The following is an 18816-nucleotide window of genomic DNA, read 5'->3' as shown; positions in this document are numbered from 1 at the left end:
CCTGGAAAAACGTAATATTATAATTGTTCTGTATTTTTTTTCAAATTTGTAAATTTGTAAATATTTCTTTTTGATTTCTAATAAAAACATATATATAAAATACATACTGCATACGGCAAATGTAAATATTTTTTGCCTCAGGTCGAGTTTACAATCGCCCCTGCATACTATGTTACATTTTTAAAGTCAATTTTTGATAAGTAAATTTGTTTGAAAGTCATTAATAGTATCTAAATAAAATAAAACATGAAGTCTAAATTTGTTTTCAATATTTATACCAGATCTAATTAGATCGATCAATATTCAGTATGTTTGAATGACAATAGGTTTTTTTAATCCCTTGAAGACCTTAAGTCAATTTAAAATAGCCTACGCTATACTGGATGGGATATATAGTCGCTTACCCCCTCCTCATTAGATCCACACCTGAAGTTGCACACGCACACGTATCGTACCTATTACTATCTGGACACACAGCACTGTTGAAATAACAATTTACATTAGGTGTTAAATTGAACACTTGTGTTTAAATAAAATGCACTGCAACAGGTACATTCGTAATCACATGTTTATAAACTCAAGTAAAGAAAGTAGTTTATATTTGTTTTCGCACGTAGGGTAATTGACTAACAGAGACAATAATATAGGTACTAGTGACGTGGGTGTATAGTGTTTTCTTGTAATTATCATTACATTGTTACATAACATCATAATATTATTACCAACTCTATTCTATATATTAAATTACACTCAACTACCTATTTGTTATAATATGTTTTTTATTTCAATATATCTGAACTACAAAAGTACATTGCGGCTGTACGGGTTGCATCATTGCATTTAGATATGATACATAATATATAGGACGTGTACCTATAACCAGTGGCGTGGTGAAAGGGATCTCATGACGCGTAGCCAATTGTTTGGGTGGATATGTGTGTAGGTGGTTGGTACATTATGATAACCAATATTTTAACATAAAATAGTTATACATGAGTAAATAAGTGTTTAATCATAATAACTGTATCTATTATATTATATCAAGGTGATTTAGGTGATTAAGGGTGGATACTGGGTAGATACTACAATATATGTTGTGTATCATTGCTTATTTGCTTGTACACGTTCACCACACCACTGCTTATAACTATAAATAATAACAGGAAACGGAGATACAAAATACATTATTTCTCTATAAACACTATAACTTATAACACGTGACCCATTTCTATTTATGATACTGCGGTGAAGTAGATTCGTCAAGCGAAATGTCGTCGTCCGGTACTCCGCTTATCTGCAAACAAAATATACAACGCAGCGGTTTAGAATAATAATTCATCGAACGAATTTCGACGTCTCTCCGCAAACCTACAACAAATATAATACATGTATATTATATTGAATTTTCCTTAAATTTTTAAATATTTTCCTATCGTTTAATAATTATTAAAATATGACATACCTTCACTCGTTCTGGGACATGCAGTGTGTCGATTCGTCACGGGCAATTAAACGATTATAAACCTAACCGTTATTCGTTAAAGTGGAATTTTTGTTGGTTATTAAAAACCTGCATTTGGATATATTTATGTGTGAAGATGTCACAGCAGAGATTTAGAGTGAGACTTTAGAACGTACCTACTACGGGTATTTTTAATGATATCAAGTTATTTTATTTCGTGCGTAATATGATAATATACTGCTTAAACTGCTATAATCGATGATATCACAATTAACTACACTGCTGCAGGTACATGAGTTCGATATTTCCGCTGCTGTATTTGCTCTTCTGCGACGAAATGTGCATCCGTTTCCGGTCGTTGAGGACGCGGTGGCGCATGGAGGTGGCCAAGGTGCTCGCGTCCACTCCACGGACTACGTGTCAAGTACTGGAGTCAGAGCGGTTGGCGCACGCGCAGCTCTGCGATCTCGTCGAGGAGGTGCGCGTCGCGTTCGGTCCCCGGCTCACCACGTACCTGCTTTTCGTGTTCCTCGAACACCTGGCCCGATTCTACTTTGACACGTACGTGATGCCCACTTACAGGTTCAAGCACTCAGCGCTGGAGAACAAGGGCGTCAGTATGTTGGAGTCATTAATGTTCCTGGGGCATGCCTGGATCGGTACATACCTGGTCGCCTATTTGTCAGATACGCTCACCGAATCTGTAATTAGATACATAATATTATGTAGTACGTCACTGCAGGCATTAGATATAACGACATGGATAGTGGTGGACTGTGAAAAAAGAAATCGGTCCGAGAGAACTATTTTACCAGCCCTTGAATTTGTTTCGTCTTTTGATATTTTAAGTAGTGATTTTTTTGTAGTGTAAACACATGCTAATTCCGAAGTATTATAGAATATTTTGCCCTCAAATTATTAATTACTAATCAAAATAAATCATAATAAATGCCTCTAATATTTATTTGTGTAAGCCCTGATATTTCACAGACACGGTCCACTACTGGAGATAGATATAGGAACACGAGTATATAGAACGATAATGAAAGTGAAAGGGATGTGTACGGTCTAATAATTCCGTAGAACGACAGGCAAATATAATGTGTTGATTTCGTGAAATGATCGATTTTTATTACAACTTTCAGAAAATGAGATAAAATACATACATTTTTTCAGAGTACGTTTGTTTACTGTAAAAAAATTAAATTGTATATTGCCTAAAATGCCTCTATGCACACATAGTTTGATTCATCGTACAAAATCATTATCATTTAAACATTTTAAATATTATACACGAATGTGTTACAATTATAAATATTTTAATATAAACAACAAAGTATGAAATATACTTTATAAGGTTTACCATCCGTTCACCATTGTTATGAATGTTTACTCGTCATGACATGCACAATTACATAACAAATATTGTGTTTGTACTTGTAACTATATTGTTTACCTGCTGTATTAAAGTTGTTTGATAGGTACCTATTATATACGAAATAACAATGAATTGTTGGTTTTTTCCTTGTGTTTTATATAATATATTGTATCTAATCACTATACAGCATTGCAATGATATTAAACATTATAAAATATTGATATTAAAAAAAAATAAATGTGTTCAAAGAATAAAAAAAAATCACGATTGTCATTAAAAAAAAAAAATTTTAAGCATTCAGAATAATTTTAAAAACAATTATTTTTTAAACAGAGTATTTGTCTGTCTTTGTCCAGTTCACGAAAAAGACATAACCTAACTTACACGTCTGTTGCATACAACATGATTTGTTACAGCCACAACGCCAATTGCGGGACTTATTTAACTCTAAAGTTGTTGTGAGGTAGTGGGTAAAGACAGCTCGCAAAATGCTCTCAAAACATCGAAAGTGTTCAATATTTTATAAATCGTGTCATACACTTTGGTGAAAACAAATAAATAATTTTCCAACCCAGTATTTCTCAACCGAGAGGAAAAAAATCGATTATAGTATGGGCGCTCCGAATTTTTAATGTGTGATGTGTGAGCTACTACACATCTAAAGACGGAATATATACTAAAAAAAGTTGTCAATCTTTGATCTAATTTGATTCTATGATAATTCTACACCACCAATACTATAACATACCTATGTACCCATAGGCTATAATATGTACCACTGCAATCTTGCACGCACGTGTTTGATCGTCATTATTGTTTGAGATCAAATTACTCATCACGTCATAGAAATATATCCGTCTTGGCTAAACGAACATTATTTAAACAACCCTGGAATTAGAGACAAAAATTAATTTTCAGCTATCCTTTTACTAAATAATATAATAAAGCACATTTTTTATAAATCTAATTAAATATATTACCATGTAATCAGTAATATTAAAATAATATTATATATGATTTTATACAGAGCAAAGAAATAATAACTGACTTAAGAAACATACCGATATGGAAATTACCTCAAGACTGCTCTGAACAGGTATACATAAGTTTTGAATTTATTTTTATATTAAACATTATTTACTTAATTTAAATCTAAAACTATATGAGTTATCAGTTGTGTTATAAATATAACCGCATAGACTATAGAATCGTATTTAAAATTCAATCATAATAACATGTACGTATATAATTTTCTTCTCTAGCTTCCAAGTGGCATTGAAAAGATAAAATCAATATTTTTAGAGTATGATTGGGAGAACCACTTTTAGTGAAATATCAAATATTTTTCGTATATTTTACATTTTAAATTTTTTAAACCATTAAACAATTTAATATTTACCTACCTATTATAATTTTAAATATCTACAGCTTAAATGTGTAAAATTGTATCAATCAGTTTAATCCCAGATGATTATTTGACTTAATAGACATTTCTGATTTAAATAGATATTTTCATAACATAGGTACTAAAACCCACCACAATACACATTTACATGTTGTCATTCACGATAAAAAAAATAATGTCTTTCACCTTAATCATATACTTTATAACGATTAAATAATGTTTACGTCGCGCGTCGCTTACACATCATAATGGATTGATGAAATAATAACCATATTTTTTTATTATTCAATACATAAAATACCTGTTGCCTATCGGTGCTTAACATTAACATTAAATATTGCACAACTAGAACGTCTATATTATAATCAATACTTATATAGTTATATGTATATCAAATACACATATTATATTGTATTCATATATTGCTTTAGATTTTGTCATGTTATAGTAATTTGTAATATGTATAATAAAACGTAAATTACATATTTTAATGAATCTATATATACAATTTTCAGGTTACTTTCTTCATGTCTCAAGTACAAAATTCTCAAACCGTTATAACAGCTTCTGGTCTATTCACGGTTAACAAAACTATTCTATCATCAGTAAGTATAATAATAGCAAAACGATCTAACTTAACCTACTGCCATTTGTGCAATGGTGTTCATAAAATACAAGTCAAATTTATTTTGGAATTATTTTGGTGTCACAAATAAACTGCATCTGACTTTAGTGTTTCACAATTAATTGTATTATTGAACAATATTACATACAAGTATATTAGTGATGCACAAAGGTATTTTGAGAGCACATGACACTAACAAAAGTTACCCACCCATCTTTTTTATTTAAAAAAAAACGTTCTTTTGAACTGTTGTCTGTAACTGTAATTAACTCTTAAAATAACTAGAAATAATAATTAAGATGTCTTACCATAATCCATTATGTTTGGTATCTAATTTATCTAACTACATATATCCACCAACCCACCCATACACCCCCCACCATGACCACTTGCTAACCTATCTGGGTGCCACTGAAGTATATTATGCTAAATAATTATACCAAGTCAATAACATTTAAAAATACATTAAAAAAATAAGTGTACAAATCTATCCTACTATTCCAAAGATACTGTTAACAATCAAGATATTCAGACTGTATTAATTGCGCTATACTAAATAATAAATTTTCTATTTTTCTATTTTGGTCCATAATAACTTAAAAATGTAAAATCCATCACAATAATAGTTAGTATTACGTATACATATACTTGTCTACAGTAGCGACAAAAAATAAAACAATTTTACTTCAAGTCTTATTCATTATAAGTGATAAATAAATTCTAAAAATATACGAACATACTTAAAACGAATAAACATGTATTCCACTCCACGCTTTGGATAAACTACTCGGGTGAAGTATTATATTAACACAATAACACGTATTATTACAGTAAATATAATAATATATAACAGCGGTTCCCAAACTGTGAGGCGCGAGCTTTTGGCATGAGAGGGACCAGCCACGTGGTAAATATTTACTGTTAACTTATTTTGTCATGAAAATAAAAATGTTTGTATATTTAAATACTATAAATTTTAAATTTAATTTTTTATGGGAGGCGCAATTATTTTTTTTAATTTTTAGGGCGGCTTGAACTAAAAAAGTTTGGGAACCGCTGATATATAAAACGAGCCATTATTATCGCACTTAAATAACAATATTGAATCTTCTGAGTGATGACGTTTTTATATTCAATTTTTCAAATTCTTTGAATTGTGTATTCTTGGCAATATTGTGCAAAGTACATACTCATGCACTATACCTACAAATATACAATACTTATGCGTCACTTATATATTAACTTTGTACCATAAAAATTGTTTTTCTAGACAATATTAAGTACAAAACATTGCTGTAAATGAAATAGTTATGAATGTAAAATAAATAAATCATATATATATATACCAATACATCGTAATTAATATTTAATAATAATGATATGACTGTTTTTTTTTTATAAATCATAAGAATGCGAATATTGTTAGAATATATTTTAAGCATAAGTAAAAGATACTTGATATAAACTTTAAGTAGTTAAATATGTTAACAAATCGTATTTAACGCCAATGCTTTTGTGAATACTTTGCGTGGCATTATTGCGCCAACATTAATACCTATTATTATTGAATTATTCGATTTTATAAACGCTTTGTTATTTTATAATTGACATATAATATTAAAATGTTTATAATTAATATTATGTATTTATTATAATTACCCAAACGAATCTTTCACAAATATTTTTTACTAGCCATCAATACATTTCTAAGATCATAAAATAATAAAAAAATTTAAAATATATTATTGTTCAGAATGTAGATATTATATGTAGACATTATTCATTAATATTACTAATATAATTTAATACGTATAATTTATAACACCCATATTATTTAACGCTTTGTAATTTATTCTCATCTACCTAATTATGTTATCAAGGTTCGTTCAAATTATTCTTATACACGTAGAATACAAACATATTTTTTGATATTCTAATAAAATAATGATAAAAATTAATACTTAAAAATAAAACCTAAATTGTTGGTACACGACATAATAATTTTTATTATAAATTTTTATATATTTATTATATTGTACACCATAATTTTAGAGATATTATAATTATATCAGTATACTTTTTCATTATTTTATGTTATAGCTTTTATGTTTCCAAGTCTTATAAATTAAACTATTATGTACATATTTATTATACTGAAGTTAATTATAATAATGCGTATGAATAAATTTCGGTGAATCATCGTGGAATAATAACCATAAAATAAAATATACCCATATGACATGAAAAATCGCATAAACAAAATATAAAGTAAATACCTATAAAACTAACAAAATATTATATAGCTTGTGTTAAATTTTATTTTAACGAATAAAAATTAATATGCTCAGCCATCAATCGTTTTTAAATATTTTAAGAACTTTTTGTTGGCAATATATTTTACTATGTAATAAAATTGTTAAGAATAATATAAGAAAAATATATATATAACTAACCAATTGTTATTAAGTTTTAACAATTTAACATTCGACGAATATATATGTATTCATGTATATGAAATATACATGTCACTAAAATTAAATATTTTAAAGTCTTTTAAAATATATTTATTATAAAGGTTTACAACTTCACGAGATGATGCAATAAGTATATGTTATATGATCATTATATTATAGTTTACCTAACATGTATAGATGTATAACTGAAAACGAACACTATAATATTGAAATAGTTTAAAAGCTCTAAAACATCACAAATATACGTATCCATCATAAATAAACTTAAGCATAATTTGTGATATTAATATGAGTATTAACTATTAAGTACTTTCAATTAGTCGTACAGAAATTACCGGAACAATAAAACTTTTACAATTTACTGTTATAAAGTCGATTAACTGAATTTACTTGTATACAAATAACAGTAAGTTGTAAAATTTAAAATTTATAGTAACAACTAATAACTAATAATTTACTTTAAACCTTTAAACTTTCACTATCATTGAATCGAAAATAATTAATATATCTAAGTATATATTTTTTTAATTTGTTATTTGTGTTGGAATTATGTAGGATGTGTAGGTATTCAAAATAAAATCATCTCACATTTTTGTGTTTTTTTGTTGTTTTTTTAGATTATAATATCATTGGCTACGTACATTATTGTACTCATACAATTGGCGCCGGACTTAGGACGCGTATTTATCGAATAAATTATAAAAAAATCAGTAATAATAATAATCATAAGTTACGAATACATTTAGAAATGTAATTTTACTAAACAATAACACACTCGCTTACTTCCCACGCGCACGGTGGCAACTCAGCCGATGCACTCTTTGGGGCACGCCCATGAAATAATGAAAAATAAAAACACGTCTCGAGGAATTTTTTCGTACACTTCAGGCATTCATTGCCCTTCAGAAAATTCATATTAACAATCACCGTCACATATTTATCCGTTTGGATTGATCTCGTTTTGGTCAGGTTAAGCATAATTTCGCCCAGGAAGTCAAACGCTACGTAAATGGAACGATAGGATTTTTTTTTATGATTATTATTATTTAATTTTACATCGATAATGTTTCCCTCCATTATCTTCGGTTCCTTAGGGCGTATCCGTTAACCTTGCTCGCAATGCAAGGCAATCAGGACTCAGGCGACGATCTTTTATAAATACGCTATCCACAGACACCAAGCAGTACAGTTCTCGTTTACTAGTTGCCGTAGCACAAGACAATATTGAAGAAATCATGAGCCGATTTGTCGTAAGTAAACTTTATAACACAATAATAATTTTACTTATACTATTATACATTATATACACTCCGCGGAGTCTGTGTGTAAAAGGCACGTTTGTAGAGACTTTGTTACATCGATAAGGCTGTTGAGTTATATTCCACAGCGCAAAGCGTTGAAGTTATTGTAAAAATATTCTAAGTTTAATTTTGAAAAAACACTTTGAAAGCGACCGATCGTATTTTAACTTTAATTCAATTCGTCTAATACATGCGTTCATTTTTATATAAATACAAACATTCTCGTATATCTATGTTTTAACTTTTTAAGCACATAATAGTACATTTAATATAATTTAATCTAGTTAAAGTTTCAAAATGATGTTAAAATATATCTTAATGTTTCAAGTTTCAACACGAAACACTGCTAATACTAAACAGTTTTTTGTGTTAGATAAACTATTAAATTGATAAATATTATTTGGTTTTGTGGTGGTGCGTATTTTTAACGTTTTGACTCAGGTTTTAAAGTTTTAGTCGTATAGGTACGATAATTTTAAAAACGTAAAAATCGATAGCAGTCCTTTAAAATATTTTGAAAGTATCTTACACCGCATATTATGGCAATCTCAGGTATTTGTCTCGATGGCGTTGATGTCGGTGGCGTTGGCCGCCGCCCAGCAGAACGCCGCCATACTGACCGACGCCCGGTACCTGTCCAACAACGGTCAGTTTGGCGCCGCTTACACGCAAGGCGACGGTGTGCAGTTCAAGGAGGAAGCGGACGCTGAGGGTAACAGACGAGGCTCGTACAGTTACGTAGACCCCAACGGCCAAAGGCGCACAGTCAGCTACACCGCCGGCAAGGACGGTTTCAAGGCCACCGGTGATCACTTGCCGGTAGCCCCGACTCCCGTTCCAGTACCCGCTGCCCACAACGCACCCGCACCCAAGTCGGCTCCATGGCAAGACCAATGGTGAGTACACCTACTACCAATAGATATATTAATTTATGTATGGTCTGCGCGTCCCTCATACTTTCCTATGGGTTGCTAAGAGCCAACATCGTTGGAAAGAGACAATCAATACCTGTATATAATATTATGACGGTACCTAAATTTTGTTCTATCTATTTTCAACTACTTTTCTGGGCTGGACGAGGGTCATAGTAGACTTTACAGACATTCACATTTTTGGATTCGAAATATACTCACAAAAGATGGAGAGACCGATGCAAGATTGTTGAATGCGATCGTTAAAATCGGATGTGTATGTTTACGTGTATAGGTCTCGGTGGTATAATAACACTGATGACTCTCGGAAAAATATGTTTTTATTTTATAACCTTTTATTCGCACTTTCCGTTTGTTATAATTGCAATTCGAGTTCGAATACCTTTATAATATTATAATCGTCAACCACATAGGTACGAATTTTAATTAATTTGCAACCGGATATGAAACAATTTAATATTACGTTGTAATTATCGATGAATGCAGTATGTATTATAATACTTTATTACTCCACTATAGATACTGTTTTAATATTTATAACAGTAAATGATGGTCTTGACATATATTATATGAATATTGTGCTAAACAAATGACTAAAATGTTATTATTTGATTAGAAATAGATTGTTAGGTAATTGTTCGCCACAATTATATATAATTTTTTAAACCGCGCGTATAGGTCCTAGTTTTGCACGAACAATGACAACAACATAGGTATTTGACGTGCGTTTTTCATTCCATTTTCGTATTATTTTATTATGACCTGCATAATATTAATATGATAAACAATAAGCCAAAGCTTGATTTCCTGTTTTTAAATTTATTTTGAATATATTTTAGGTCTCAACAACCAGCAGTCCCAAACCAATGGAACCAATGGAACTCTGCACCAACACCTAAGTATGACGATGGACAATGGAACCAATGGAGCTCAGAAACCGGATCGGATTCCGATGATGGTCAATGGAACAAATGGAGTTCAGAAGTTGCATCATCGAAGTCCGATGACGGTCAATGGAACCAATGGAGTTCAGAGTCATCTAACGACGGACAATGGAACCAATGGAACTCCGCTCCATCGACTGCGGCGCCAAAACACAGTCAATGGAACCAATGGAACTCCATTCCAACCACTGCCAAATGGAACCAATGGAACTCTGCCCCAACGCCACCACCCTCTTCCTACAACGTCAACCATGCTTCAGGCAAATTCAACTTGAACAGATCTCCAGACGGTTTCAGCTACACGTTCAGTCAAAACTGATGCGCACCTATAGCTAAGCCGCAAGCAAACCACTAAATGTATCATATTGTTCTTCAATCGATTTGTTTTTATATTTTATTAAAGACTAGTCCACGTTAAAAAAAAAAAAAAATAAAATAACTTTATAAAATATATAACAAAATCTAATTATTTCTGTCGTTCCGACTACATATAATATTGATCGTACATAGAATATGTTTTTCGGTACAAATCGTCATTAAGTCAAATTTAATTACCACGTAGGCACAACAAACGGTTTCCGATTGAGCATTTTTAAAATAATTTTCGACGTCGATTTTGACAGATAATGCTCCGAAACATATAACATATTCTATGTTAAGATCGGAAAAAAAACCAAATTAAACACAACGACAATACATAAGATATTTATTCGGCATCAATGTACGCCGCAAGCGATGACGAAAGACCAGCAACGTACACGATGGTAACAGAACGGCCTGTCTTGTCAGTGTACACGTACTGCCCTTTGATAGTACCATCCTGTCCGGCGAGCAATTCGATATGATCCACTAATTTTTTCAAAGGTATGTCTTTCGGGGTCGCGTCGGTATTATCATCTGCATGGTAGTCCCAAATATAATCGTCCGTTTTTTCGTCAGACTCAGTCGGAGTAGTCGTAAATGACTGATCATCGGTATCCGTAAATTCCGGAAGATATCGATCGATAGTACCTAATCTTCCCGGAACACAGTTTGATCTCGTAAGTACTAAAAATAACACGACGAACTTTACCTATAAACAATAGTAATAATATTATTAATATTATTTAATGAAATAGTTCGTTAACGTCACACGCATTTTACGAATAACCGTAATAATAATATAAAATGTATACAATCGATTCGTTCTTTTGGCAGTGATACTTACGAATAAAGATTTCATGGTAACAGCGAGTGCGAGAAATATAATTTGAGCTTGAAATCAGTTGCCCCCGGGCTTTTATAGGAGAACGAATAAAAAAACAACAAGAGCGCTCCAGATCACGTTCAATGTCAACTGGTACACATTCATCTAAATAATTGACATTGGGCGTATTCGTTGTTGTTTATATATCTTAATATTTTATTCACACTAAATAAATGCTTCGGTTTCATTGACTTTTAAATATTTGATGATGATTTTATTTTACATAAATTATTAATTTTTTTCATTTCTGAAATTTTAATGCTACAAACTATAATAATAATTTGCATAATATTTTATAAGTTATAATTATTCAAATCTTTCGTTAACACGTATAGTCATTACCATTTAGGTGTATTATATTTATATTCTAACACAGCGTAATATTATAATTATATTTATATATTTGTATTATTTTATTGATCTTAATTTTAAACAATCATGTTACACAAGTGTTCACAATTCAAATATTCTAATATTTTATCTATTTCTCCCACAATAAATTAACGCCAAGTTATATTTTAACTAAAAACTACTGTTTAACTATTATAGTTTAAACTTGTGACCAAACAAAATAAAAATAATATGAGTATTAAGTGAGAACTTAAGAATAATAATTTATGGCAATGATGTTAAAAAAATAAACATTTTTTAAATTATTAAAATTAACTAGGTATAAAAAAATTTGCCCAATATATTATATCAAACTTTCTATACCTTATGACGGCTAATGCTTTTGATAATTTTAATACTTCAAATGATTTTATTGGTTTACTATTAACTAACAATTTGTATTGCTTTACTATAACTATTATTACGTTTAAAATAATATTCTCACAACTTACAAATAATATTTCTAAAACGTTTTAAATGTTTCTTTATTTCTTGTATATTTATTCAATTTTGTAAGAGACGAAGCTGAAAAATAAATAGGATAATTTATTTGTGTATAATACTCATAATATAAAAACTATAACGTTAATTTATAGGCAAAGAATTTTACATTTTTACCACATAAATATAAATTTTTATAAAATAATAAATATTTATTAGTATAATTAAATATAAGTATATTATATTAATTTACATTTATACAATAATATTAACAGAGGTTTCAAACCAATACATTTTTTTAACCATATTACATACATATACGTAGATATCAATATAAAATTTCTTATTGTGTTATGTTTTTGTTTATAATAATACTAATAATTATACTAATCTGACTATTTCAGCATTCGGAAATAAATGACATTCGAAGTACCTACCTTTTAAATATTTTTATTTTTATAATTATTATTATTATTATTATTATTATTATTACCATGCCATATGATGAAACCCTTTCATTTTTAAGCAAAGAACAATTTTTAGTTGTATTTTAAGTCTATAAAAATAATCAAAATAACGAATGAATTACATTTTAAATTCAAGCGCACTATTGCTTGTACAAACAAATAAAAACCCACAACTACTCTCCCGACCATCCGTTGAAATAAAAATAATCTATTGAGTGAAATAAATAACTATTTGATAAACAATAATAATATTAGTATTTAGTGATTTAAATATTTCTCTTATTAATTATTAATATATGGTAAGTTACATACGTACATAGTTGTATTCGAAATACATATAAACAATATATTATAATACTTATATAATAATAAAAACAAATATTATTTATTATAATAAATTAATAATAATATATTAAAAATTTAGCAATTTGATTAAGATATATTGTCTATTTAATTATTATTGGATTCTTTTAGAATTGAAATTAAGAAATAAGGATTGAACTTACCCGTACTAATATCCGTTGATAGCCTATAGACAGTAAATAAATTTGGAAGGAAAAAGATCGAAATAATTAAAACACAAAAAACAAATCTAAATAAAGCTATTTTAGTCTTACAACTAAAATTAACATTCAGATCAGCAAACTGAACCATTTTACTTAATTACAGCGATTGTATTTATAATTTATTATTTAAGCTAGGATTTTAATGTCTTAAAAAATTCGCATAAGCATCTAGATCTTCTTTTACAACAAAACATTTAAACCTATCCTATTTCAAAGAAAACAATTTTAAAATGTACATTTCCATTTACTTTTGTTATTTTTTCCTTATAATGATGAGTGGCGACAGAAACACAAAGCACTTAGCATACACACACGCGTCGCTATATTCAGCCAATACATCCTTCGTTTTGTTCAGAAATCAAAATCTAACATGATAAATAATCATAAATAGTAAAAATTTAATAAATTACGAATGTCATAAAAACAATATGTACCACTCTTTAACGTTTTTATAAAAAAGTCACTTTACATACAACACATTTATTATATTTTTTCATAATAGAGTATGCAGACGTTGGCCTTTGCTCCTTCATATAATTCAATTTGACTTTAGTTTATTAGTTTATGATATGAAATACAATTTATTATTATTTAAGTTCTTTGTACCTACTGACTAAAATTCTCGTTTATAGTACGCAATTGGTTATTATGTTTATGGTTTATTGATGATATTCATATGATTGTGATAATTGAAGTACATCGCATGAATATTAATTTTAACACATTAAATCAATGTATAAATGAAACTGATAATCGATAAAAATTAAATTAACATGCTATGATTTTAATAAAATGCATAGACTTACCAATATTATAATTTTTTTACGTATAGGTAACCTTAAAGAATATGTAAACATAATAATATTTATTTTTAAAACATATAAATAATTTTTCCATAATATACTGCTTTTGAGAACTCAATTTTTGAAATTTAAGCAATACATATTTTACTTTAATGGGAGTTTGACATCATGCAGCACATATTATATTGTATATTGTACTATTTTTTATATTATTATCCGTGTGCAAGTATCTATTATGCTAAATTGTGTCACAGACAAAAAATATTCTAGACTCCAGGAACTATAAAATATAAGTTTTCAATTATTTTCAGTTGTATAGAGGTAGGCACTATGCATGATCCAATAATAATAAATCCAATTGGGAAGTAAGCCAATTGGTTTTATTATCATTATGTTTTTTTGCATTCCAGATTATAGTTTATATTTTATATGCACATAATAAACAGGAAAAATATCATTGATTTCTTGCAGAAATATTGCCAATATTACACAACGTCAGAGAACATGCCTATATAATATACCTCTGCGTATATTTACATATTTTTACTTTAATTGCTATTTTAATCCAATACACACACACACATCGATGATCAAACATACTATATATTTACGTTTGTTGCGTATTGGATCATAAAGGTTTTATTTAACAGTTCAAACAATTGCATATTAATATTAAAATTATTATAATATAACAAACATTGATTTCATTATATTTTGTAAAAATGTAACCTAAGTAAATTATTTAGTAAAGACATAGATATGCAGACTTTATAGTCCTAGTAATAATTGTAAACATTTATTTAATTATTAGCATAATATGCGTATTCGAAATATTATCCAAGCAATATTAATCATTAAATTATACTTAAATACAAAATCAAACTTTATGTTCTTATCCGCTATTGATATATATATATACCATATAGCTTAGAAATAAAATACTTATTTTCTAATTTCATCTTGAACTTGAGTCAAGCATTTTTTTATAAACCAAGAATTATTCCATGCTGTATAGTAGGTGCCAAATGTACTATCATCGTTAAGTAGATTATTGTAATGGATGTGTCAAATTTGAATTGAATGATAAATTGTTGTACACGAAAATTTACTAAGAATATTTTATTGTATATTTAAATGCAAATTGTATACCTATATTTTATAATATTATTTTTATATTAAGTATTTCATGTAATTGTATAAGTTAATACCGACATATTATAGAAAGATTTGAATGATTTTGTTGTATAAATAGCTAAAAACATTAAAAAAACTAATTTAAAATAGGTATTCAAAATGTCATTATGTGTTTAGTATAAAATAACAATATATGCGTGTTTAAGTAAAGTTTAAAGTCTCTATGAATAATATTTTTTGAATTACATTAAAATAATTAACATCTTTTTTTTAACGCTTAACGCTTAAGTATCCAATTCGTCAAAATTTGATCACATTATTCTAAAACCAATTCATTCATTAAATTAAATATTTATAGTATATACATTTCTAAAAGATATTGAGGAATTGCCAACATACGAAATTAATTTAATATACTCATAAGTACATAAAATATTACGTGAACCATTTAAGTGCACGGTTTGAAATATATAATTTTTAAAAAAAATATCATAGATTATAGTTCAACATTTATAAATGAAAATTTAGTAATACCTACAGTTTGAGTAACTACAACCAAAGTGAACTATCTACCAATAAGTATTTAACCCAATCTTGCACGTTCAATCAAATATTCACTGGATAGGGGGGTTGAGTAAATCACTGTAGTGTTTTGGCCTACTCGATGGCGAGTGGTGCATTCAAAACTTATAATATACAGCAGAGTGAGTTCCTCAAAAGGAATTTTCGTTAAAATATTCATAGGTACATATAATTAATATAGGTATTTATATACTGAAAACATATTATAATGATAATATATATTATGTATATTAACTGTAATAATTCAATTGAAGATCTTTGGACTTAAATAATCGCTTAATTTACCAGGTAATTTGTCTATCAATCAAACTCTAATATTACTTATTCTCTTACGTGGGCCAGAGTGGGGTGTGTGGAGTGTCCTTATAATTAAAACCAATAATAAATAATAGTATCAAAAAAAAAAATCTAAATAGCGTCTGGTACGAACCTATCCAAAAATTATCAAGGCTTAGTTTTAAAAAAAAAATACATTTTCTGGTAAACTTCCAAAATATTTGAGAAATGACCTATTTAAAATATGACCTGTATTCAATTTTAAATCCAAATACATATTGTGATTTTTATTGTATCTAAATGAGCTTTTTCAATACAAAAAGAAAATTCATGTTTTTATCTATTTAGACATATCTCCACTGCGCTCGGTATTCTCGTTTAGACCAATCTAATATTACAGAGAAACGCAAATCAGTGGGATGTAAGTAGATATATCTACAATCTACAACAAGCTCGATATTAATAATATTATTTCCTAACACGTATAATGTATGTATTATTTAACATAAAATATATTTAATCAATTTAACACATGCTTATACATTAAGCAATACAAATTATCAATTAGCCATTGTAGTATAATATTGAACATTTTTTCAGTAACATTGATTAGTAATGTACTTGTAAGTTGTAATAGTTTCTGTACCCACAATAAAATAACAATGTGCCAAAATTATTAAATCAAATATTGTTTGGCAAAATATCTACAACACATACATAGGTATGTCAAATAATGTAATGGACTTATGAATAAATACCTATTATAAATAATTTAAATAATCTAGTTGCGTAAGATCTATCCACTCAAATACTAATATTTGACCTAATTTATTTTAATTTGTTCTAAGTCTATTGCTATAAACTTTGAAGTTTATCTCATAAAATATGGTTCTTCAAATACATACAATATAGTTTAAAAAATTGTTTAACTTAATCGAATAACCATACTTCTTTTTGGATGTCTAAAATGCAATGGGTAATTCTTTTATAGAACAACATTCATTATTTCAAAATCTATTAACGTTTATTAATTTTTTTTTTTTTCATAATCTCGAGTTGATATAAAACAACATTTAAAAAAAATAAATACATATTTTTTAATATTTTTTGTCATCAAAATGATGACATTTTTAAAGATTTTTTACTTTTTTAAATTACTACATAAATGTTTTATTTCATACTTAGAAAGTTTGAAACAGAATATTTTTCGTATATAAATAAAAAATAAAATTTGAACAAATAGTTTATGAGTCATCTTATAAATATTAGTATATAAAGTGAACGTAGTTGTAAGATACGGCCGTAGGGGGATCCCCGCAAAATAACGGTCTACTACTCCACAGACCAAAACTTTGAATACTTATAATTCATAAGCTACTGGTCAAAATGTCGATTATTATGTATCAAAATACTCAAAATAATATTCTGCTTTGGAATATGAAATTAAAAATGTATGTTGTCATTCAAAAAAGTAAAATCCTTAAAAATGTATGATGAAAAATAAAATTTTAATTTTATTTTATTTCGACTAGAAATTATGAAACGAAAATAATTTCAAAAGTTTTTAAAAATAGTTATAATAAAATCATTATAATATTAGAAACTTATTAAATTTATTTTTCACACTTTTCTATAAGTATTTTATCCTTTTTTAGACAATTGTACTTATCTTTTTTAATTAATACAACTCTTTAAATTTATTAAATATATGTTTATTGTACTAATTTTACTTTAAAAATCAGTCATTAAACAGTAATAAATCAACTATTTTTTATGTTTTTAACAAAGAAAGATACAATTGAAATCCCAATAAATGAGCTACTTTTGAAACCGTGTTTTCAGTACAATATAAAATATTTAAGTTAATGAATTAAAAATACTCAGCTATGTATTGTTGAAAAAAAAAGTAATCCGCTGTAAATTATTTGTATAATTTATAAAAGTTATGAACATTTAAATACGTGTTGGTATTATTTAAGGTGAAAAAATGAATACACTATTATTTTAAAAGTTATATATCCGAATAAAATAAGTTTGCTTCTATTTTGTTATTGAAATTGGTTATATTTTTTAAAAATGTTATATCCACATAATATTTATTATATACCAATGTTATATAATGATTATATATAGATATATCAGAATTATATGTGTGTTAACTATATTTTAATATTTTAATTTTTTAATACAACTTAGTAGTTTGACCTTGCACTTTGTATTCGAATAAATGGCTTTTTTAAACATTAATAACATTCAAATCGTTTAATAGTATATTATATTATACATTATTATTATACGTAAAATAGGCCTGAATAAACATAAATATATTAATTATTTACTTTAACTTAAACAGTGTATGTTTAGTAATATAGCAGGGTTAGTGATTGCAA

General features: G+C 27.7%; 2 protein-coding genes and 1 long non-coding RNA gene across 3 annotated transcripts; 1 reads left to right on the top strand and 2 right to left on the bottom strand.

Moving 5' to 3' along the window:
- The first annotated feature begins 1754 nt into the window (after positions 1–1754).
- On the top strand, positions 1755–10974 carry LOC113552341. Its single transcript, XM_026955194.1, has 6 exons — positions 1755–2165; positions 3868–3936; positions 4761–4850; positions 8439–8594; positions 9198–9541; positions 10417–10974. Exons 1-6 carry the CDS (start codon positions 1755–1757, stop codon positions 10838–10840), a joined length of 1494 nt encoding a protein of 497 aa, XP_026810995.1. The 3' UTR covers positions 10841–10974.
- Positions 2035–5636, bottom strand: LOC113552343. The gene is made up of 3 exons (XR_003405174.1): positions 5611–5636; positions 3589–3728; positions 2035–2163 (listed from the first exon to the last, which is right to left on the bottom strand). It is a non-coding gene; the product is annotated as an uncharacterized LOC113552343 (long non-coding RNA).
- Positions 10975–11121: 147 nt separating the features above from the next.
- LOC113552342 lies at positions 11122–12663 on the bottom strand. The gene is made up of 3 exons (XM_026955195.1): positions 12610–12663; positions 11729–11872; positions 11122–11593 (listed from the first exon to the last, which is right to left on the bottom strand). The coding sequence occupies exons 2-3, from the start codon at positions 11741–11743 to the stop codon at positions 11228–11230; spliced, it is 381 nt and encodes a 126-aa protein (XP_026810996.1). The 5' UTR covers positions 11744–11872; positions 12610–12663; the 3' UTR covers positions 11122–11227.
- Between the last annotated feature and the right edge of the window lie 6153 nt (positions 12664–18816).

The sequence above is a fragment of the Rhopalosiphum maidis genome, chromosome 2, assembly GCF_003676215.2.
Source record: "Rhopalosiphum maidis isolate BTI-1 chromosome 2, ASM367621v3, whole genome shotgun sequence".
Lineage (NCBI taxonomy): Eukaryota > Metazoa > Arthropoda > Insecta > Hemiptera > Aphididae > Rhopalosiphum > Rhopalosiphum maidis.
Note: the sequence above shows the minus strand (reverse complement) of the source record. Positions and strands in the feature narration are given on the sequence as shown.